This window comes from Gymnoscopelus braueri, assembly GCF_963280865.1.
Source record: "Gymnoscopelus braueri genome assembly, chromosome: 23".
In the NCBI taxonomy this organism is placed as follows: domain Eukaryota; kingdom Metazoa; phylum Chordata; class Actinopteri; order Myctophiformes; family Myctophidae; genus Gymnoscopelus; species Gymnoscopelus braueri.
The window spans coordinates 20273040-20296584 of NC_137625.1; the positions used below are offsets into that span (position 1 = coordinate 20273040).

The 23545-nt window shown below is 42.4% G+C and overlaps 1 protein-coding gene across 3 annotated transcripts in view; it reads right to left on the reverse strand.

Annotated features, from left to right (window-relative positions):
* Nucleotides 1-23545, reverse strand: part of syt1a (synaptotagmin Ia) — a 112312-nt gene that overhangs the window by 13991 nt on the left and 74776 nt on the right. For 2 of the 3 annotated variants that reach the window (XM_080420910.1, XM_080420912.1), the window contains exons 4-7: nucleotides 19283-19408; nucleotides 8993-9160; nucleotides 6594-6761; nucleotides 2487-2604 (exon numbers count right to left, since the gene is read on the reverse strand). In XM_080420910.1, the coding sequence (XP_080277036.1) occupies nucleotides 2487-2604; nucleotides 6594-6761; nucleotides 8993-9160; nucleotides 19283-19408 (580 nt within the window). The remainder of the gene's footprint in view (nucleotides 1-2486; nucleotides 2605-6593; nucleotides 6762-8992; nucleotides 9161-19282; nucleotides 19409-23545) is intronic. The other variant, XM_080420911.1, reaches the window with a different exon arrangement.

Consider the following 23545-nt stretch of genomic DNA (forward strand, 5'->3'; position numbering starts at 1 on the left):
TCAGGATGCTGACTGCCCCCTGCTGCAGATGGATGCAGGTGAGAGCTTACGGCAGTGGCGTGAAATGGTAGCGGGGACGGTCTCCTGCCACACGGCTGTCCATGCTAGTCTGACAGATGAAATGGAAGCTCTAAGCTTTTAATGTGCATAGCACAGTGCATACTGCAGGGTGGTTAGGCTCTGGCGGTGAGGCTGTGCTGCTCTCAGGCGTGAAGCAAGTGGACCCAGGTGCAGGGTAATTGTGGCAAGCAGAGCTGATGGGAGGAGTTGTACATGGGGGAATTTGGTTATTTATTTTAATCGACAGAAGGAAGTGGGAAGAGTGGCAGAGTCAGTTCTGTGAGGAAGTCCGTAGATGTGTGCATGTGAGTATGTGTGGATAATCTGGATATATGAGAGAGAGAGAGAGAGCACAGCACAGCACTATACAGCAGTGGTTCCCAGAAATGTTTGTCTAGGACCCCCAAATTGATATGTAATTAGGCCTCGGACCCGTATCTGATTTTTTTTTTAGGACTACAACTTTTATTGTACATACACGTACATATTTTCTTTTCACATTTGCAACGTAAACGTATGTTTCAACATGCCAATACAGCCCCAATGAATTTAATTGAAATTGAGAGAGAGAGAACGATAGAGACGGAGAGAGAGAGAGAGAGAGAGAGAGAGAGAGAGAGAGAGAGAGAGAGAGAGAGAGAGAGAGAGAGAGAGAGATGGATAGAGAGAAAGATAGAGAGAGGGAGAGAAACCATGTCAGTGTGTAGGAGGTGTAGGTGTGTTCGTGTTTGAGGCAATGACGCACAGAGAACGGCCTCTGCTGTGCACCTTTGCCTGTGGCGAGTACCTGTTGCGTCATGAGAAATAAGCAGAATCACAAGATGGGACTTCTTTTGTTATCTCAGAGAAATATGTCAACATAAAACCTTTCACTCACGGCAAAACAAAACAAAAAAATACGCCCCCCCCATTGTGAACATAAACCTGTTGCTGTGAAACCAAAATTGGATCTTAGTGGAGCACTGCTTGAGATCCATCATGCAGGTGCTGTTTCCTCAATGAGTGCTGCCTGCACTTCTGTGCACCCTGACTGATGGCGGAACTGTTGAACCCTGTCCGGTGGAGCAATGAATGTTCCCCAACTCCTCACACATACACGCACACATGGTCGCACGCACGCACACGTATTTTGTTTTACTATACTTGTGAGGATATCAACATTTTTGTCAAATCAGGTAGAAGTCCAACCCAAAAGCCCTAAACCTAATCTCTAAATGTCTAATCCTAATTTACCAATCTGAATATTTTCCTAAAACACACGCACGCACGCACGCACGCACGCACAGACCCTGCACTTTGTAATTCAGACCACATCGATTTCTTCCCACAATGTTCTAAGACGAAGACGATTTTCAGCCCTAAGTATACAGCCCTACAAAGCCAAAGAGCAGTAACTACATTTTTGGAGAAACTGATTTATTTGTCTCAAAGGTAAAATCAACCTTCATGATTTGGGGTAATAATAAACAATGACCTCATAAACAGATATACAATTAATTATAACAACATCACTTACACACTGATAACCCTTTTGGATGGCCAGTTTAAAAACTGTAAAGCCTTTTCATTAGGTTGATTATTTGCATAGTTGCATACTGTAGTTACTGCACATTGGCTTTGTAGGGCCGCATAAACCGGGCTTAAAACAGTTTCATCTCATCGCAAATCTTTGGTCTGAACTAGGTTTAGCATTCCATTATCATGGTCTCACTCTGTCTCCCTATTCATTTCAAAAGCTTTCTGCGCTATAATAAATGTCAGCTATTGATTGTACACCGGTGCATTGTGGGAGATGGACTACTGTAGTTGTCAAATGACTTTTCAGAGTCTTTCTGTTTGTTCCCAGTGGGACCTTTCCTCACCCTGGTAGAACGTGCAGTGTTCATTAGTCTGCCGTGATCGTTAGAGAGAGAGAGAGAGAGTGTGTGTGTGTGTGTGTGTCCGCGCGTGTGTCCGCGCGTGTGTGCGAGAGAGAGAGAGAGAGAGACGTTCACATATTCCCCACATTAGGTTTGAACAGTGAAGCACTGTTTCCACCCACTCTACTGATTCCTCAGGGCATTATGGCTGACACTCGACTCATTTCTCCTGAAAGCATTTGATGACATAATTATTTGTTCTGATTTATTTATTCATTTTAGCACTAACATCAACTTGGTTTGATATTCTCAGGTTATGAGGGGAGGAAGCTCGTGAACACAACCACCATCCTTGATATTCTATGTATCTGCGGCAAAGTAGTAGTGGTCAGTGATGTGTCAAAGGCTTGTTAAAAAGTAAAAGCTTCGGCATTGGAGCATGCATACTCAATGTGGGCCGCACGCACGCACGCACGCACGCACGCACGCACGCACGCACGCACGCACGCACGCACGCACGCACGCACGCAGTACATAAATGCAGTACATAAATGCAGTCCTCCTCACCTGACAAGCCTCCGACGTCCATCTTCTTCAGGTTCTTGGCCTCTAGAATGACCACGGTCAGTTTGCCAGCTGTGGGCACATATCGCAGAGAGCAGCAGATATCTCCTAGCCTCTCTTGCTGTGGGAAAAGAAAGACACATCTCAGGGCAGGGTGAGAATAGTTGCAATTACCAGTGGTGGAAAAAGTACTCAAATTCTTTACTCAAGTAAAAGTATCAATACTGCAATGTAGAAATACAAATACTAATACAAGTCCGGAATGTACCCGTGAAATTGAATGTAGATTGATTGATGATACATGATACTGTATATATACAAGTATCCTTGTGTTTGTTTACATAGAGTTTGGCAGAGTTTACCAGGGTGGACTTCTTCCACTCCTGTCCTGACTCCTCTAACTGCTCTAATGGTTATTGAATGTTGGGAGCGAGGCTGATTCAGCTGTTCAAATACAGATTTCTGATTTGATGATTAGAATTTCCAGCACTTAAAATAATCCGTTTCTCTGCCTTTAAAGTGATTCATACCAGCAGTGCTTTGTGACAAATTTGCAAGTGAATAAGATGATGTGTTTGATGATCTAATAATTTTTGTAGACAAAGTGGCATGTGTGTCCCATTTTCTGCCCCAATACTCAAAATAGTCCACTGATGTATGCAAGAAAGCTGTTGACCAGGTTGTTAGTCATCTTGCAGTCTGGCTGCTGTCTCCTAGTGGAAATGGAACAGTAGGCTAATGTCAGAAGAAAAACACATAGAATCCCTATTCTGGAGATGTCATAATATTAATAGGCACACATTTGGCAAAAATAGGTGAATCTGCTATTTCCACTATTTAAACTTTTTATTTTTTCTCCAAGATTTATTTTTGGGCTTTTATTGACAGGACAGTAAGCTGACAGGAAAAGGGGAGAGAGAGATGGGGAGTGACATGCAGCAAAGGCCGTCGGGATCGGGACTCGAACCTGCAACACACTGTCAGGCTACACTTTTTTCGCCTATATGACCTACCCAAAATAGGGAAGCCATGTTGAAAGTGGTTCTACTGTACACATAGGCTATACTTATTTGGATGGTTTTAACGTTAAGAAAAATGTCATTTTTCAAAGATTTTGAAAATAGCAGATGAGTGAGCTTGTAGATCGGCTATTTTGGCTGTCTACTTGTAGCTCATCACCACTTCAAAGTAGTTCAATCCTTCTAGATGGTCAGAACCACGTGTGGCAGTGATTCTTAAAGTTTTTCATTTCAAGGACCCCCAGTTTGGTATGCATCTTAGGCCACGGACCCCCATAACTCTGAGAGTGTACAAATTAATTAGATAACATTTTACACTCTTGGAGTTACAGACCCATAATGATCCATTTGGGTCCTATTCTATCATTTATAATATAACTGGGGACCCCCTGGAACCCCTTCAAGGACCCCTGGGGGTCCCCGCCCGGACACTACTTTGAGAAACACTGACATTTGGAACAGAATGTGATTCATATTCCTGCCACATATCAACAAGATGCCACATTACATGTCAACAAGAAGAATTAATCAATATAATTATGGGATCCCACCTACTTTATATGTAGGACACAACCATTATGAATTATAGCAACGTTATACTGTCAATTGGACACAATAGGCTTGAATATGGGTATTTTCTGTTATAAATATGATAAGGTCTGTCCGTTGAGTTCCAATCAGGGTCTATTCAGTGCATTGGGGAACTTAACAAGGCTGTGCAGAATGAGGTTGCCTGTGCTGGCTGTAACCTCTGGCCACATTATTAGACATTTGCTTCACATGCTAAAACACCAATGAAATGACCTTAAGTAGACTTTACAGGCTAGGGCTGGGGTTTAATCAACATGAAAACAGCCTCATCAGGAGGGCAAAGAGACAGACAGAGAGAGAGAGGGTATGTTTAATTAACACAGTCTAGAGCAGCCATCAAGCCTGATAATGTATTCTATGAACTGTAAAGCGCCAACCGCTGCCATTTGACCCGAGGGGACATCTCTGGAGCCTGCCACTCCATGCTTGACCTTAAAAGTCAAGCATGGCTGGAGCATGGCTTTCACTGTGTGTGTGTGTGTGTGTGTGTGTGTGTGTGTGTGTGTGTGTGTGTGTGTGTGTGTGTGTGTGGCTGTGCGCGCACACACACACGTGCGTACATGTGTGAGTGAGTGCGTGCGTGCATGTGTGTTTTCAGTCCCATAACTGAACAGGAAACATACCCAAACCTCTAAAGGAAAACGTACTTTACTACTCTACTCATTTAAGGAGAAATTACAGAAAAACGAAGGAAAATTTGGAGTTTCGGGCTTGGTTAAATCCATATCATAGAATAAATTGACAAATTATGCTGGACTAACTCAACTCAGTTTTCATAGGCAAAGCCTGCACCAAGGGAGATATGAAACAATAGGCATTATTATGCGAAATTCATTCAAAGGTATTGTGATTCTAAAACGCTCATGGTAATGAAACATTTGGCTGTAAATTGCTTCATTATGATGGAGCTTGTATTTCATAATTGCTATAGACTTCATTATTGACTGTTTCCAATTTTAGATGGGCTAAACATAGATGTTGAATGATGAGTGGCATGTTGTTTACAAAAATATTATACAGTCAAATTACATTGATTGAATACCTTTGAACTGAATCATTCAAATTGGTGAATTGAGAAATACCAATAATACCAATAGTAATCTACTATATAAAGTTGTGGCGGGTGGGTGGTGTCTGCCTTGTTGATTTCTGCTTGTTTTATTTCTACTGATACAGAGAGATTTGTACATCTCTCACCATGTCTGTTCTTGGAGTATGTCATCTGTCCACAGTTTCCATGGTAATAATATCCATGATATTCTATAAATGCTTACAGCACTATACTATTCTATTCTAGGGATAGGGATATGAAGATGTAAACATCTTATCACAGTAAAGTCCTTAACTAGTCTGATATACATTTATATATTGCCGCTGTCAGGCAGAAACCTTGTGTCTCCATATATGTGCTTGTGACTAAATAATAACTATATTGGATCCATTGGAACACAGGTTCTTTTTTCCCTTTCCTGAAAAGTAACAATTTTGGACATACAAGGTTTCCAGCAGACAGCGACAATGATATACAAGTTATTTTAAGTGCTCTCGTCTAAATGCATTTAGTTTGCAACCACAACTTGGATACACAACACACTCTTCAGCCTTGCGTTCTAATCATACAGTATCGGGGGGCTGCCAGGGGAAGAAGAATTCCTTTTGACCTTGGCATGTGTCATTTGTGGCCACTGAGGCATGACCACCACAGTTTCACCACCGCATGTCCGTCAGTCAGCAGTTTCCAGAGCATTTACATAATTCTGACATCCAAATACTTGTAATCGGTTGGAACAATAACTCACTGCCAATGATTTGGCAGTTGAATTTTCATCGCTCCTCGAGTTGCAAGTGTCCTTCAGTGAGCAATAACACTAAGCAGCCAGTACAGTGTCTCAAGCCTTGCATGAAATTGTGCAGGTGCGGCTGCCTGGCCAAATCTAAGGCAGAGTAGTGATGCCCTTCAGCTCAAACAGCACCACCACACAATTCCACACCGTTATAATTAACCTTTAAATCAAACCACGGTAATGTAAAAAATGAGGTTCCCCTAGCAACAAGTGCTATATGCCATGACATTTACCATGAAAATTGAATCTCCTGAACTGCTGCCTGGCCATATTAATTGAAGGGGAAGTGTGGACATCCGATTAAGTGACATTTCCTAGAGAGATGGATTACCCTGGCCACGGCATCGTGCTTGCGGTCCAAACCCAAGGAACACATGTTTAAATGTAGCAAAGTCATTATTGTGCTACCACTTGTGTCCTTGTTTCAATTGGCACATATTACAATTTGAATGTGGAAGCAATAACTGCTCTGTGTATCGACACACAGAGAAAGATGTAGAGAATTTGTCATTTCTAATCTGTTCATATGCCATTGCTCCCACTTGTAAGAGGGCGAGAGATTGATTTATTCAAATTTTGGGGCGGCTATTTTGAAATCCTGGACTATGATTGGCTGATATCTGACAAAACACAAATCTAATGTTCCTTCACTTTACCTCTTCCTTCTCAGCGCTCTGCAGGTCCCTCCACTCCTCTGTTATATGGCTGAAGTCCACCTTATTCATGGGCACCTTAATGTCACCGATGGCGTCGTGCTTGGAAAAGCGGTCAAAGTCGTACACCGTCATCATCAGCGTTTTACCACCCAGCTCGACGTAAGGGACCTGATGAGGAGAAGAGTAACGATCGGTTAAAAAATAACAGAACATCTGAGAGAGGGAAAGAAATTGAGAGAGAACCACAATGTCATGAAATTGGAACAGATTTCCAATCTTGGGTAGGATACTGACGGGATAAAGGCATCCATATAGCATAGCCAATGCCTAATAAATCTACGCTTTATCGTACAACTGTGTTGCGCACTTAAAATAGCCGACCGACAAGCTCACAACGCGCCGCGGATGCAACACATTGTGAGCTTGTAGGTCAACAATTTTTTGGCGTGCGACGCCGTCGTGTGGTGAAGTATGAATCAGGTTTAACGATCATTCTTTTGATCACTCTTAACAATCCCTTTGCACAGAAAATAATGACTGCCAGGCTCCTACTGTCACATCTATTGCACGAGTAATTGCTTGTCAAGTGTGTGTATGTGGTGGATGGGGGTGGGTTGTTCTGGTTCCAAATCAATCACTGTCCAATGCTGTTTCTGACAGCGCAGGCTTATCTGGCCCAGATCCTGGAATGGAGGAATAAGAAATGACGGGGGGTGGGGGGGCGGCTATAGGTAGCCGAGAGTGGTATCTAGAATTTGATTCTTTATTGCCTTCCACTGAGCCGTGGTGATACAGGTGATACTATACGGCAGTGGTTCTAAAACTGGGGTCCGGGGACCCCAGTTGTCCTTATATGGGGTTCCAGGGCGTCCCCAGCTAAATTATAATAATTTTAAAAAAATCATCTTTAACCCTATTTTATACTTTGGCTTTTCGAAAATACTGTTTGTACAAGCTCACAACGCACAGATTTTCAGCTGATTGTGAGCCAGGAACCACCATCTTGACTAAAAAATCGACCTGGGGACCACTGTTGTGTTGGAAGGGGATATAGGCTCAGATTAAGAGTGTGTCCATCCTTGGGTATAGTGCTGTACACGTCGGACAGAGTGTTGCCTGTATTCCTCAGGTATGATAGTGTGTAGAAAAAAACACTCCCACAGCCAGAGTTATATAGAGGTATATAAAGGTAAAAGAGCGTATTGCTTTTACTGTAAGCTCTTGAAATTCAGCCTGACAACTCATCCAGAACTCCACAAAGGGCTGTGTTTCATAAGTGTGCCATGTGGATCTTAATGAGCTGATCCTATTCTGTAGTAGTTAAGCTTGAAGTGCTTTTGGATTTGAAGCACATGTAAGCATCCTCAAATGACCACTGATAATGATAATAATGATAATGAGGGTGTTTTATTCCACTGTCCTCATATCACACAAATACCAGCAGTTGTGGTCTAAGTTTCTCCAAAATAAAATCCATTCAGTAATATTGGAACATTTTCAATTATATACATAATAATAGAAAATGTTCCAACATTACTGGATGGTCAGTCACCACATGCAACACCATCATGGAACACCAGATGAAAACCCCAACGTGTCACGGTGCATGGCGTTGTAAGCTTGCGGATCTGCTAGTTTCTGAAAATGTTGTTCTTTCTTTATGGGGGTACCTGGCACAAATAGTTTTCAGATGAGGGTCCACAGGCCAAATACATATTTGGTAGTTGTTGACATGAAAATATTTCAGAACCTCTGCGATAGGGATTTGTTAGAACACCGTGGAATGAAGTGAGCATCACTCGGTCGGGAGTGAGATAAGCACCTTGGGCTTGTCCTTGCCACAAGGGGAAACCGCTAACTTATAATTACCTGTGGTGTTTTTCAGGACACTTCACATATTTTGAGCATCACAATAAGGGGCACGAATGGACCTGGCACTGAGACGCACACATTATGCCTAACTTCTGCCAAACACCTGCGCTTTTCACCGTTGGATGAATAACACAACTTTTCCAGCTGCTGAGTAACACTCATGCATCCATTATGAAAGAATGTTTGCTGAAATCTAGGCCAAACCAAGACCGGGGTGTAGCGGTGCAGCTGCCTGCGTTAATCCCAATCACAGTGAGCCTGTGTGCGTGCGTGTGTGGTCCGTGCGTGCGTTGGTGCTCACGCATGTATGTATTTGCGTGTGTACTACGTTACAATACGTGTGCGTGGGCTTGTGTGAAATTTCCTGTCAGGAGCTTGTTAATGTGCCAGCTGGTCGCTGTCTCTGCGCCTTCCCAGAATTCACCGCTGCATGCAAATCAGTTTGTCAGTGGAACCAAAAACTCTCCTGTTGGAAAAGAAAAGGTGCATTACTTTTTTTAATACAGGTGCAAGTGAAGGAGTGTTACCTTAAAGGTGAACTGCTCATTGAAGGTGGGGTTGAGGGTCTTCCTGTGAACCTTCGTCTCAAACTTCTTTTTCTTGTCTGGCAGTAGGTAGACCTTGACGTATGGGTCAGAAGTGCCGCCCATGTCCATGGCAGGGAGCTCCGCCGCCTGGATGATCCCCACTATGAGCTGCAGGGGCAGGGAGGCAGAGAGAGGACAGACAAATCTGTATCTCCACAGACCGTGTGATAACAGCGTCACTGCATGCACTGTCATCTCAGCACCATCCTAACAGAGCATCCACATCCCAAGATAAAACCTTAACAAATAACTGACTGGGTATGCAAGCCTATCTAATCCTGGTCATCGCTGTCATATGAAGTGAAACAACAACAAACAGACAGGATAACACAGGATAACACTTGTGTGTGACTGCTACTCAAAGAAGCTTAAAGGTCACCCCATGGAGACTAATGTTGGAGACTTTGTTTTTGTCGCATTCCTAAGCCAATAATTTGATGACCAGCGGACCGGTAGGCAGCGGTTCCGGTAGGAGATACAAAGGAGACTCTTTCTGTCTCCTACCGGAACCGCTGCGGCTCATCAAATTATTGGCTTAGGAATGCGACAAAAACTAAAAAATCTCCATGAATTCAAGTCTCCATGACTAATCGATAGAACAAAAGTTATTTTGGGGGTGAACTATCCCTTTAACAAGAGTAATTTGTTTTCTCATAAAATGGTGACATCATGGCAAACCCCTCCAATCCCCTCTACATGGATATAGTGGGGCAGCTGAGCAGGAGGGATACGATAGATGAATCAAAGGCCCAGGTGGAACTGTATGAGACTTGGCATATCCTTTGTGCCGGTAGCTATGAGATTTACAATGACACACGATGGTCGCTAAATCTGCCCAGCTGCGGTTGTTGCTGGGCAGATAAATTGACCAGAGTACGGAGTGGTGTTTAGAACACAGAAAAGTTCGGAGGGAGTATGAATGGGCACTTGTCTGTCAACTACTTTTTAGGCCAGCCGAAAAAAGTTCAGACGTCAGATGGATTCTTTTTAAGCATGTAGCAACCTTTAGCCTTTCTGCGACTTAACGTTTGTTTTTATAGTTGCCCTACACAGGTTCTTAACAGCCTAGCGGCAACTATGGCAGCATCTATGGCAGCAGCGTGGGGGTCAGGACGTGTCAGGTCAGGAACAAGAGGCATGGTTCTTCTTCACATACGGCTGATAATTGATAACACTCGGAGGCCCTGCAGGGCTGATTGACCTGCCAGTCACTGGGTCTCCTCCTAGGCCTCCGAGGAGGCCCGGCAAGTCAGTCAATCAACTTCCTATCAGGAAGCCATCAAGTGGCAATCTGGAGGGTGACCAGGCCACTAAGCCATGGAACTCTACAGCTGTCAGCAGCTGCGTGGGTTTTGCCGTGCGGTCAAGTGTCACCGCGATCAAAGGAGTTACCACTCCCGCATTTAACCACTTTCACCCTGGTGTCACTATTTTTGGGCATGACATTAACAACTCTTTGACTGCCAGAGTATTTTCATAATGTACTCACCCAGTGCCAGCGATTTTCGTGTTTTATAACCTTTTCAACCGGTCACAAAATTGTTAAATCCATTAAAATCGTTTGTCTGGCTGTGTTTATAAACAGACACGACAAATCGACCAGCACTCAAAGAGTTACATTTTTTGTCTGACTCTCCGCTCTCTCTCTCGACCCCCTCCAAACGGAGTCCAAAACGTCATATCCGTTTGTTGCGTTCCTATTTCAGGGCCCTCACTGCTGGCCATCTTAGCTTAGATTAGCTTATGATCGTGTTTCAGATCGTTGGTATACATAACGACGATAACTGTTCGTCATCCAGACAGAAAACGTGTTTTTCCCTATTTTGGCCTAAAAATCAAAATTTTCAAGCTTCCGAGAACCGGAAACGGAACCCGATCATGAATCTGCATCCGGGTGAGTGTGAAGTGAACAAAAAGAGAAACGGATCGTGGAAGACGCACAGAACAGCGCGATCACCGTTTAAACAATGAAAAAGCTATCAGCGCGTCTAACGCGTCGATGGCTTGGGTGGATTAAGTAGCATTTGACTCAAAAACGCGTCGATGGTGTTAAAAGAATATTCAAATCATTTTGAAAATACCAGATCTACAAGCTCATGGTGCGTCGCGATTTGATACGTTGTGTGAGCTTGTAGATCGGCTATTTTCCGAAAAACCGAAGTATATACTGTATAGGGCTTAAGTGGTTAAAAGCATACTTCTGCTGCAGTTAGAAATACGACTTACGTTATTTTGCTTGAGATCTTTACTCTAATGGCTAATTCATACAATACTTTGTTGCACAGCTGTGCCACTCCTGTGTGTGTATGCATTGAACATTTTATACTTCCTTTAATTTATTCTGCAGGATGGCATTGAGATTCCAGTAGAGAACGTTCTTTATGAAGTGATGCAGTGTTTGATTACAAAGTAACCATGTATAATATCACACGCAAACACGCACACACGCACACACACGTGCGGAACGCAAACAGGAACACAACATCATGGGAACAGCATCGGATGTCCTGACTCAATTTAACTGTGCTCAAAAGGCATCCCACAGGTACTGCATAACATTGTCATTATCACAACACTGCTCCCCAGGAACACCAAAATGAGATCCTGTCATGTTTTCAATGGCTAACGTCGACAATACTTTCTCAAATTGCGCCCTTCCCCGTAGCTTATCAGTGTAACTTACTGAAGAACTCGATACAAATAATGTGCCATTAATTTGACTGTCTGTCGCTTACCATGGCCTATGTGTGATGTTATTATCACAGTGGTTCGGGAGTGGGATCACAGTGTGAACATTCGTCTGTTTGTGCTGTCCAATTGATTGGTCCGCCCGCTCATCAACACTGTGTCTGTGTACCAGATGTTCTGATATAGTCAGATCAACTACAGCAGTGATTCTCTACCTTTATATTTCAAGGACCCCAGTTTAATATTAGGCCACGGACCCCCATCTCAACGATTTTTAACTCTGGGACCCCAATATACACTGTGATATCCTTTACTTTTTAAAATGGAACCAAATGGTTTACATTTGGATTCATTTGTACGCTCTCTGGATTACAAAACCGTAAGTGTCCATTTGGTTCCTAACTTTCAATCATTTAACTGGGAACAGGGGAACCCCCGTAACCTCTGGTTGAGAACCAGTGAACTAGAGCATCGGTTCTCAAAGTGGGGTCCGGGGACTTTCAGGGGTCCTTGAGGGGATTCCAGGGGGTCCCCAGACCCCAGCAAAAGTAGTAAATGTAGCACCACAATCATTTTAACCACTTTAACCATTTATATGTTGGATATTCAAAAATATGTATCTAAAAACATATCAGGAGACCACAAGGGTGGTAAATGTAAATTCCCATAGAAAGTAGGTGTCATTCACTGCCGCCGTTTTTCCTTTTTCTCCTTTGTACATATATAGTGTTTGTATTAGTTTATGACATGTATTTTTGAGTAAATTCTTTATGCTATGTTGATGATTAAGACAGTTGAATTCTGTACTACATCTAATCTAACATTTAAGATCTTCTCTTATGTGGGTCCCTGGCACCAAATCTTTTCAAATGGGAGTGTGTGGCTTAATACGTATCAGTTTGGGGGTCCTTGACATGAACATTTTTGAGAACCACTGCTATAGACCGTACACGTATTCACATGGCAGCAATTTTGCTCTGACAGTATGTTTCCACCCCCTGAGTGTGATGTCAGAGCAAAATGGTTGCTGTTTGAATATGGCAGTGGTGGAAAAAGTACTCATGTTTTTTACTTAAGTAAAAGTATCAATACTGCAATGTAGAAATACTCTGTTACAAGTAAAAGTCCAGAATTAAAAATGTACTTGAGTAAAAGTCAAATCAAAATATACTTAAAGTACCAAAAGTAAAAGTACTCATTATGCAAAATGTCCCATTTCACAAGTTTTTAAGTAATAAAATGTATAAAAATCTTTTGAAAATAGCAGATCTACAAGCTCACAATGCGTCGCATCGCGACGCATTGTGAGCTTGTAGATTGGCTATTTTCAAATGGACGAAATATATACAGGGCTGAAGTGGTTAATGTATGTTTTGTAATAATAATCAAAATCTACAAAGTAACTAGTAACTAAAGTTTTCAAATAATTGTAGTGGAGTATAAGTATAATATTTGCCTCTGAGATGTAGTGGAGTAGAAGTAAAAGTACTGAAAATGTTACATACTGAAGAAAATTAAAAAAATACCTCAAAATTGTACTTAAATACAGAACTTAAGTACAGTACTTAGTTACTTTCCACCACTGGAATATGGTCTACATACAGTAGCGGCAGCAGCATGTTGTGTACTGACCAGAATAGGCATAGGTTGGTGACTCAGCCCTTGGCAACCTACCTCTGAGGGATTTGTCCTAATGCATCAGAACCCTGCTCTGACAACTCTGCAGGGGATATGAGCGCACGCACGCACGCACGCACGCACGCACGCACGCACGCACGCACGCACGCACGCACGCACGCACGCACGCACGCACGCACACACACACACACACACACACACACACACACACACACACACACACACACACACACACACACACACACACACACACACACACACACACACACACACACACACACACACACACACACACACACACACACACACACACACACACACACACACACACCTGCAAGCATACACGATAAAATCCACAGAGTTAATGTATCTATTTGCAATCTGGGAAGTGGGAACTCATTCGGTAAAAAAAAAGAAAAAATGTGTTTCATGCAAATTGAAAGTATGTCTTCTTGAGAGATTAATCCATTTGTAACTGTGAGTGTACAAATAGAAGCAAATGGACCCTCACGAGTACATTTGCTTCCATTTGTGCACTTATAAGGGCCTTATTTAGACAATCTATATGGCACAATGTGTTGGGGGGGTGTCCACGTCAATTTTGCCAGTTAAACATCGCGTTATCTGGTCGCAAAGCCCTGCACACCTTAAGCCTCTGAATTACTCATGGGTGTGTATTGGGCTTACATTAAATAAACCAATCAGAACGTTGGCTCCCACTACCTTTAAGAAGCAGCTGCGCCTTCATCATAGCACAATGTTATTTAAACTTCTGAGGAAAACTGCATTCCACCATCTATGGGAAGAGCAATAATAATGTGATATAATGTTGTCAGGAGATGCAAACAAAAGTTCTCTGCTCACCCAAACATCACCTGGAAAGGAGATGTAAACAAAATGTCTGGTCATGTCCAAGAGACATCTGTGATATATTTTAAACTGCATATTAAAGCATGACAGAGACGCAGCGAGAACGTGCTCCGCGTCGAGCCCCATTTGGACATTGATATGACCTTCCTGTAGCTACAGAGACATATAAAGAATGCCAGGAGGCTATGCATTCATGACATTCTTACATGACAAGAGGGATTTGAACATAATGTCTATCAAGAATAAAATGTAGGCAGGCAACTTACTGAAATGTATGCATCCCTTTCTCCCCATCTCTCTCCTCACCGAGCGTCTTTCTTTGGAGACACATAACAGCGGCAACTTTTTGTTTGAATTCTTAATAATAGAATTAATGAAGAATGAAATGGTTGAAAATGTGTTTATCTGCCACCTGAACACAATTAGTTTTTAAAATATTTTTTGTTGTTTACATGTACAGTATGCTACCATATCACGTGTCACTTACAGTATATTGTTCATTGTGTTGTTGTGTTGAAATCTGATTTGTTTTGATTGCAAATTAAGTGCACATTGTGAATCTACCCATGGGTGCATTTTAATCACAATAATGTGCTGTCTAAATGGTAAGAAAATGTTCTGTGCAAAGTCTGTGCATAAGATACATTATATTCATTACTATAATCATTTGTATTATTGTCATCACCTGGGCGGGTGAGTTGTGTAATTTCTCAGACGTTGTGTTTGTGTTGGACAACAGACAGAACAACGTAAGATAGGGCCCTCAGAGTTAAAATAACAAACATGTTCGCGTGTACACACACACACACACACACACACACACACACACACACACACACACACACACACACACACACACACACACACACACACACACACACACACACACACACACACACACACACACACACACACACACACACACACACACACACACACACACACACACACAGCGCTCTGAAAGTGGCTATAGAAGGGGATATAATTCTAATCTTCAGCACTTTTGCGGCGGTAGCTCGGTGTACTGGCTCTGTCTCAGATAAGGAGAATCCTCAGCAAAGCTTTGAAGCAATAGCAGAGGGAATAAAATGGATGTTTTTGAAACTCATCACTCGATCATAATCTGTTCTGAAATGGACACATTCTGACCGGTCACCAGTGGTGGAAGAAGTAACAAGATTCTTTACTTAAGTAAAAGTAGAAATACCACAATGTAGAAAAAAGGTAATAATACTATAGTTAAAAGGCCTACATTTAGAATTTGACTGAGTAAAAGACAAGTGTTGGCATCAAAATATACGCACAGTATTCATTATGCAGAATGTCTCATTTCACAATTCCTTATAAAAATGTGTCAAAATCTTTTGATCATAGCCAATCTAAGCTCACAACACATCACAAAGCGACGTGTTCTGAGCTTGTAGATCATGTTAAATTAGCCAAATATTAACAAGAATAAAGTCAAGCTTAAGTGGTTAATGCATGTTTTGTAATAATAATAAGTAAATTGTTAAAAGGTAAAACGTACAACATTTGCGAGTTGTATTTGAGATGTAGTGGATTAGAAGAAGAATGTATAGAAAAATTGAAATACTCACAAGTACCTCAAACCATGTACAGTACTTGAGTAAATCTACTTTCTACTTTCCATGAATAAGCCATCTCTTGACCTGCTGAAAGACCAACGAATGATGGTAATGGAATGGATGGAATTGAAAGCAGGAATGGCATTTTAATCGTCTTCCTGCAGATGTTTGTGGATAATTTGCAGTGCCATCAGAATGACGTGTGTGCCTTATGTGTTTTTTTTTTCATCTTTGCTCTCACTAATGTCTAAACTCAGGAGCACTAAGACCATTGGCACCGTCCAATAATGCAATCCATAACATTTAACCTGTGATTTGAACCTGGGTCTCCCATGCAGAAGATTTCCTCTCTGTGTGGAGTTTGCATGTTCTCCCCATGTCCCCTAAGGTAGGTACCCTCACAAAAACATGCAGTAATCCTGGTCTCTATACTGCCTCCCCCTGGTCAGCCGGGTTACCTGATGGAGGGGAAAGGAACTGGTTGGAATAACGTGTTCCTTCCACGCGCTACGTTTAACCAGGGAACCTCCCTCCTGTCAGGTGATAAGAAGCGGCTTGCTAGCTCTCTCATCTAGGCTCTCCCTAGGCTGGCAGAGGGAGTGTAGCGCCCAGGATTACTTAGACAATTGGCACTGGGTGAAAAAATGGGTTTAAAATTGTGGGAAAAAAATGTGAAAAAAAAAAAAAGAATGGCAAGGACACCAAATACAACCACCGCAGTTGTATTAGTTATGTATTGTATTAACATAATCTACTATACAGATTTATCAATAATGTTGTATTCACTAAACACGTTCTGGATTGCAGCTTTAACAACAGATGGAAACTTTTAACCACGTGGGCCTACGCTTCCATTCTGCTTCATCTGATCGGCACGCGCACACACTCTCGCGCGCACACACACACACACACACACACACACACACACACACACACACACACACACACACACACACACACACACACACACACACACACACACACACACACACACACACACACACACACACACACACACAGTATTCCGTTTGATTGCAGAGGCCTCATATCTGGAGGATGAGGTATTTGACTGGAGGCTACTGTAGCTCTGGGCCAGTGGTGGAAAGTAACTAAGCACATTTACACAAGTACTTAAGTACAATTTTGAGATATTTTTTACTTTACTTGAGCATTTCCATTGTTCAATACTTTATACTTCTACTATATGTAGCATATCTAGCATATCTAGCGATATGCTAGATTTAGATTATTGTTACAAAATATGCATGAACCAATTTAGCCATACTTTATACTTACAGTAGTCTATTAAAAAATAGCCGAACTACAAGCTCACAGTGCATCACATTGGGATGTTTTTAAGCTGTAGCTATTTTTTTTTAAATGTTGGTACTTAAAGTATATATTGATGCCAATACTTAGTATTGGCATCAATATACCGGTAGTTTTGAATACACAAATTTTACTTGTAACAACAGAACAACAGAGTACTTCTTCCACCACTGACTGTGACTACCACCAGGCTGAAAGTAGGTCAGGGCGGATGGTTGGATCCCCCTGCACCATGGCTTTCCGGGCCTGGCTGATGTGAGCTACTGTATCATCAGAGGCAGCCAGAGTGTCAGTGAACTGGGTCCGATGCACTGAGGTCACCGTCACATTGGGTGACAGCTATCATCCATTCATTATACTGTAGCTCCACTGTGGAGCTTATTACTGGTGTAATCAGGGACCTCATAGAGTAGGCTGTCACTGCCTCGCACCACATGACAGATGGAGTCTGTGAAATGTAATATTGTCCCCATAATATTGGTTTTCACATAATGACTCATAGCCTGTTTATTTTAATGGTCTACTTGTGCTCTAAAAGAGTAAGGGCCTGAAATGGTACCGCACATTTGTACGATTGAATTTAATATGTGTAATTATTATCTGTATAATTACTGCAATGATGATCACATAGTATTGCAGTTATAGCTCACAAAATTATTGCCATCACAGTTTCTACAATTATCAGCCTTATCCTTTTAGTCAACGAGGATACCACCAACTGTGTCAATTTGTGCGTATGACAAATACGGTTCAGGGGGTGCTACTTGGAAACCAAAGCATTGTCAAAGCATGTTTATTTTAATGGCCAATCAACCGATTGTGTTCTGGCTTGGATCAATGGAACTAACTCCCAGCCAGCCACTTGTAAACAGACCAACGTGGGGTGAAATCACGCTCTATACTCCCCTCCTCGCCAGACTACGTCATGACGCCGTGCAGAGACTATGGCGGCTTGTGTGGGACAACGAAGGCATGGATGCGTGTGTAATGAAAACTAATAAGATCACTTTTGACCGCTACAAATAGCATAAGTAGCGACATGCTTATATGGGCTCTGCTCTATGCTATGGGGGCTGCTGGGGAGACTGGACGACAGGGGCAATTCTGCAAATAGACCCCATGGCCAGTCATTTGGGATCAATATAAGTAGGAAAAAAAGGCTATATGTTATTTTAGTCCAGACTTTTCCTGTAATTTCCTATTCATCTGTATCACAATGAAAACTCCCTTTTCAAGGTTTTAAAGAAAAAATACCATTCCTTTTTTCCCCCAGTTATTGCTTCAATATTCATGTTATATTAGCCTTACAATCTTAGTGTTTTGCCAATTATTTGGGGGCCCACTTGCAATATCCTCACTGCCCACCAGTGAGCTCGGCCCACGGGTTGGGAATCGCTGCCATATAGACAGTAGTGTCAGGAGGGTTGGGTTGTGTGAGTGCATACGTGCGTGCGTGCGTGCGTGCGTGCGTGCGTGCGTGCGTGCGTGCGTGTACCTAGATATACACATTTATGACTTTGTGTGTATATGTGTGCGCGCACATGAGCCTGTGTGTGTTGCTTGGTGATCTGGAGCTGTCAGTAGTGTTTATAATGGGGAAGCTAGCCAGCCCAGTGAGGGACAGGCCTGCGTTTTCACGCACTGCTTCTATTATCTGTCACACAACATCTGGTGGTGGTAAAAAGCTGATGTGCTCCTCTGCTCACTCACTCTCTGCTCTTTAAAACCCACTCATTGGAAACGGGAGCAGATGGAATTTTGCCGGGAGCGTATTCCATCAAGGTGAAAAAAAGAATGAAAGAAAAAAGGCACACTACTTTAGAAGAGCATTGAATCACGAGGCATGTCTTTGCGCAACGCCTCCGTGATACAAAGTATAACTGGCGTGATACTCCCTTGTCCTGCATGATCAATGAGAAGCTTCAACGATCACGAACGGCGACAATAGCAATGGTGCAGCGTAGGCAGAATGTTATGCAGTACCTGGTGGTCCAGTCTACTCTCAGTTGGTCAACAAAGACACAGGACAGGTCGGAACACCATAGAGCCTGGGGTGACAATACTTACTTTCGCAAAACAACGACACACAGTGAAAGCGATTTGGACGGCAGTGCCTTACCGTATTCTCTGTGAAATTGTAATCCAGGGAGTACTGTAATTTTCCAAGTTTCTCTTCCTCCTTGGGCTCCGGCTCTTTCTCGGTATCGGTCAGCCCTGTCTCTGCATCATCCTCATCCTTCAAGGCCTGAAGGAAACACCCACCAACAGTCAGAGTCGTCTGCATGGTGCTGGCACCGGCCTCCCCGGCCGGCTGTGCCCCCCCGCCTAGGGCCTGCCCGCCGACCTACTCCTGTAAAAGCTGCCTCTCTTTTTTAATGGGGGGAGGGATGGGGTGGGGGAGCAAGCACTAAATCACCACAGTGGTTAACACCAGGACATGCTCTGTGATGAACTATAACCCGGGCCTCATCCCATGATGCTTTCTATCAATCTGTGGGTGTTTGGTTTAAAGGGAGGAAAGATCAAATGATGGCACCAGAGATGAAAATAATGGGCAGGCATTGGAGAAGGATAGGATAGGAGGGGAGAGAGAGAGAGAGAGAGAGAGAGAGAGAGAGAGAGAGAGAGAGAGAGAGAGAGAGAGAGAGAGATGCTTCCGGAAAGATCACAGTGTGACCATTCCCTTGATGTTTATTTCAGGCAGATCAAATATCTGGCAAAAAAATAATTTACGATGGCAGAGCGGTAACAGGTGACGTTGCCCTTTCAGCTTGCCATATAGTTAGGTGAGGTTGAGGGGGTGGTGCCATTGGTGGGGAAGAGGGTGAAGTAGTCGTTTATAAGAACGCATGCGATTGAAGAGGCAAAAAAACTAGCTCTCAAGGTCATTCATTCATTGTCAAAGGTTGCCTTCCAAGATGTCTCTTTCATTAGGCATGCAGAGCATTCCCAGTAGCACAAACCAGTGCTCCCATGTGACCCCCATTCCCAAGTCTCATCGCCCCGCTCAGACACACAGTCACAGTGCCATCATAACCCTGAGCTCAATCAATGGGTTTCCCCCGACGCTGATGGTACAGTAGCTAGAAGCGTCATGCCAGCAGTGGGTGGGTAGGTGTTGGTAAGAGGGGTTGAATGTACATCAGGCCCTGCTCCTATCAGTCAGTCAGGTTGCTTGTGTGAGAGCAAAAAGCTGAACAACATTGATTTTTGCTTTGAATGTCTACTGAGCGCATTGGTCTCCGCCTCTCACAAGCACATCCAATTTCAATGGGATTTTGGAGTGTTTTTCCCCCCCTCTCCTCTACAAAGCAGGGCAATTGTACTAGTTTCATCTCAAGAGGAGGAAAGGTATAGAGCAGGTAAAATGATTGAGGAAAAGATAGCCACCGATTACTGGACGACTTGAAAGTGCATCAGGTCTTCCCGTGATGTTAATCCAACTTTCATACTTTCATACATCTTTTTTTGCCTGGCTAGACAGACGCAAACACAAATTCTGTGTGAAAATGTTTCTCTTTCATTGCCAGTTTCAAAAGAAAATTTACTTGTAGAGCCTCTCAATCATTCCACGTTTGCTCCTGGGCACTTGTTTGAAATGTAAATGGAATGGTTCAGAAGGCAGGAGACGTTCGCTTGGCAAGAAATCAATGTGGTTCAACCTCATCAAAGCGTACCCAGTGCTTCTTTCATACATATATATATGTGTGCATATGCAGGTTTTACGCACATATATACAATAGATATACATGTACTGTATGCATAGTTACATATATTTGGTTTTACGGGAGTAAGTTGTTGTCAAGAGGCTTTAAGAAAAACACATCAGAGCAGCAGGCTTAGGAAGATCCAACAGCAATGAGGAACCTACCGCCAGTGACCATCCCGAACAGTCATCAGACACAACACAGATAAGGAGGACATAGAAGGAAGAAGCACAAATTAAAACAACCACACACAGGAATGAACACACACCAGAGTGTGGGCACACCCAGGAGAAATGACTGCTTGCCTGAGGAGCAGCTGGCTCCACCGGGCAGAGGGACTTCACTAGAAATCTGGGGCAGTTACACAGTAAAATCTTCAGTTAATTTAACCACTTGAACCCTAGCGTCCATATTCTGGGGCTAACATTATGCGCAGACAGACAATCTACAAGCTTACAACGCGGCACAATGCGACTCGTTGTGAAGTTGTAGATTTGTAGAGGCTGTTTTCGGTGAAGATATTTAGTGTAGAGCGAAAACAGGAGGGGTATATAGAGCCTTAACACTGAGGATGCTACTATGTAACTGCAGCACCCAGAAATTAGCCATAGATCTTAGCAAAAATATAGATGCTTATTGCTCTAGTAGTGAGCTGTAATGTCAAAGATTTAGTGGTGTATACCGCCATGATTTAAGCTGCTCTATTTTTTTAAATCTTTTAAAATCTATTCAATCAGTGAAGAGGACGGTCCTCAACATTATGTGTTACAGTGGGTGTAATAAAGTGTGAGCCCTCAAATAATTGTATTAATTTCAGTCAGATGATGTCTGATGTACTTCTGACACGAGAGGTGTTGGCATGGAAGAAGAAATTTCCAAAAAAGGAAATTTACTTAGCAAAAGATCCCACCAAGAATGTCAGTATTGAGATTCTTCGTTCACACAAATAACTAAGTATGCTAACCCGGGTTTTAAAGGAGAATTCCGGACAAATTAAGTGTTATCTTTCATGTCTCGTTACTCACCTAGCGACGTAAAAAGTGGCGTTCTTTTTTTCCATATATTCCCCTGTCGTCATTTTTTAAACACCCTCCGTTGTTATAATGGGAGCGAGTGGGTTAGTGAAGTTCGTCTATTATAACCAACGCAATGTTATTTTTTTCTCTACTACGATTCATTGTAGAGTCTCATGATAGTCAAACATGCGCTGAAAATTCCTGCGAGCCTGCCGTTAATGGCGAACGATTTAACACTGGTTGCTTGTTTCCAGAATCTGGCAACACGAGTTGCCAGGTTCTGGAAAGAAACAAGCATCCAGTGTTAAATCGTTCGCCATTAACGGCAGGCTCGCAGGAATTTTCAGCGCATGTTTGACTATCATGAGACTCTACAATGAATCGTAGTAGAGAAAAAAATAACATTGCGTTGGTTATAATAGACGAACTTCACTAACCCACTCGCTCCCATTATAACAACGGAGGGTGTTTAAAAAATGACGACAGGGAAATATATGGAAAAAAAGAACGCCACTTTTTACGTCGCTAGGTGAGTAACGAGACATGAAAGATAACACTTAATTTGTCCGGAATTCTCCTTTAAGTGTTGGCGCTCCACATCCTCCCTTTACGTTTTCAAAAAGTGAGTGTTCAATTGGTTCCCTCACTTAGTTTGTGATGTCATTTCTCTGGGTGGATGCCACTGCATTACACAGCAAACCTAACTCAGCACTCTTAACACAAGTGAACTGCATTTACAAAAGGAAACACTCACAGGTAGAGAAATAAAAGAGAGCATAATGAGACATTCACTCCTGCTTTTTTTATGAAGCCAACATTATGGCTGACTTCCTTAAAGGACCATACCGGTGTCAATACATGTTATTGTCTATTCACACCTTTTCTATAATCATACATAAATATAGATAATTATCCTGTTGATGGCTTTATTTGTGTTTCAATTTTCTTTAAAGTCCCTGAAATGCTACCAAACTACCTGATAATAACTGAGATAATGTTCGGTAAACATCACTGATAAATAAGTTGTTTTAATTTAGTCCATAAATCAATCTTTTCTACAGGGACTATTTTCAGCTAGACTTCTCAATCCATACTTTAAAATGCCTTAAAAAGCTAAACCAAATAAACCAAGGTATACTTTGTAAAATTAAATATAATTTCAAGTATATCGTGAATCATAGTCAGTGAGCTAAACATGCCAGACCACCGGTACGGTCCTGTAATTAGATTGGGTGTTTTTACTTGATATGGTACTATTGTATTGTAGTCTATTGTTAAAGGAGAATTCCGGACAAATTAAGTGTTATCTTTCATGTCTCGTTACTCACCTAGCGACGTAAAAAGTGGCCTTGTTTCTTTCCAGAACCTGGCAACTCGTGTTGCCAGATTCTGGAAACAAGCAACCAGTGTTAAATCGTTCGCCATTAACGGCAGGCTCGCAGGAATTTTCAGCGCATGTTTGACTATCATGAGACTCTACAATGAATCGTAGTAGAGAAAAAAATAACATTGCGTCGGTTATAATAGACGAACTTCACTAACCCACTCGCTCCCATTATAACAACGGAGGGTGTTTAAAAAATGACGACAGGGGAATATATGGAAAAAAAGAACGCCACTTTTTACGTCGCTAGGTGAGTAACGAGACATGAAAGATAA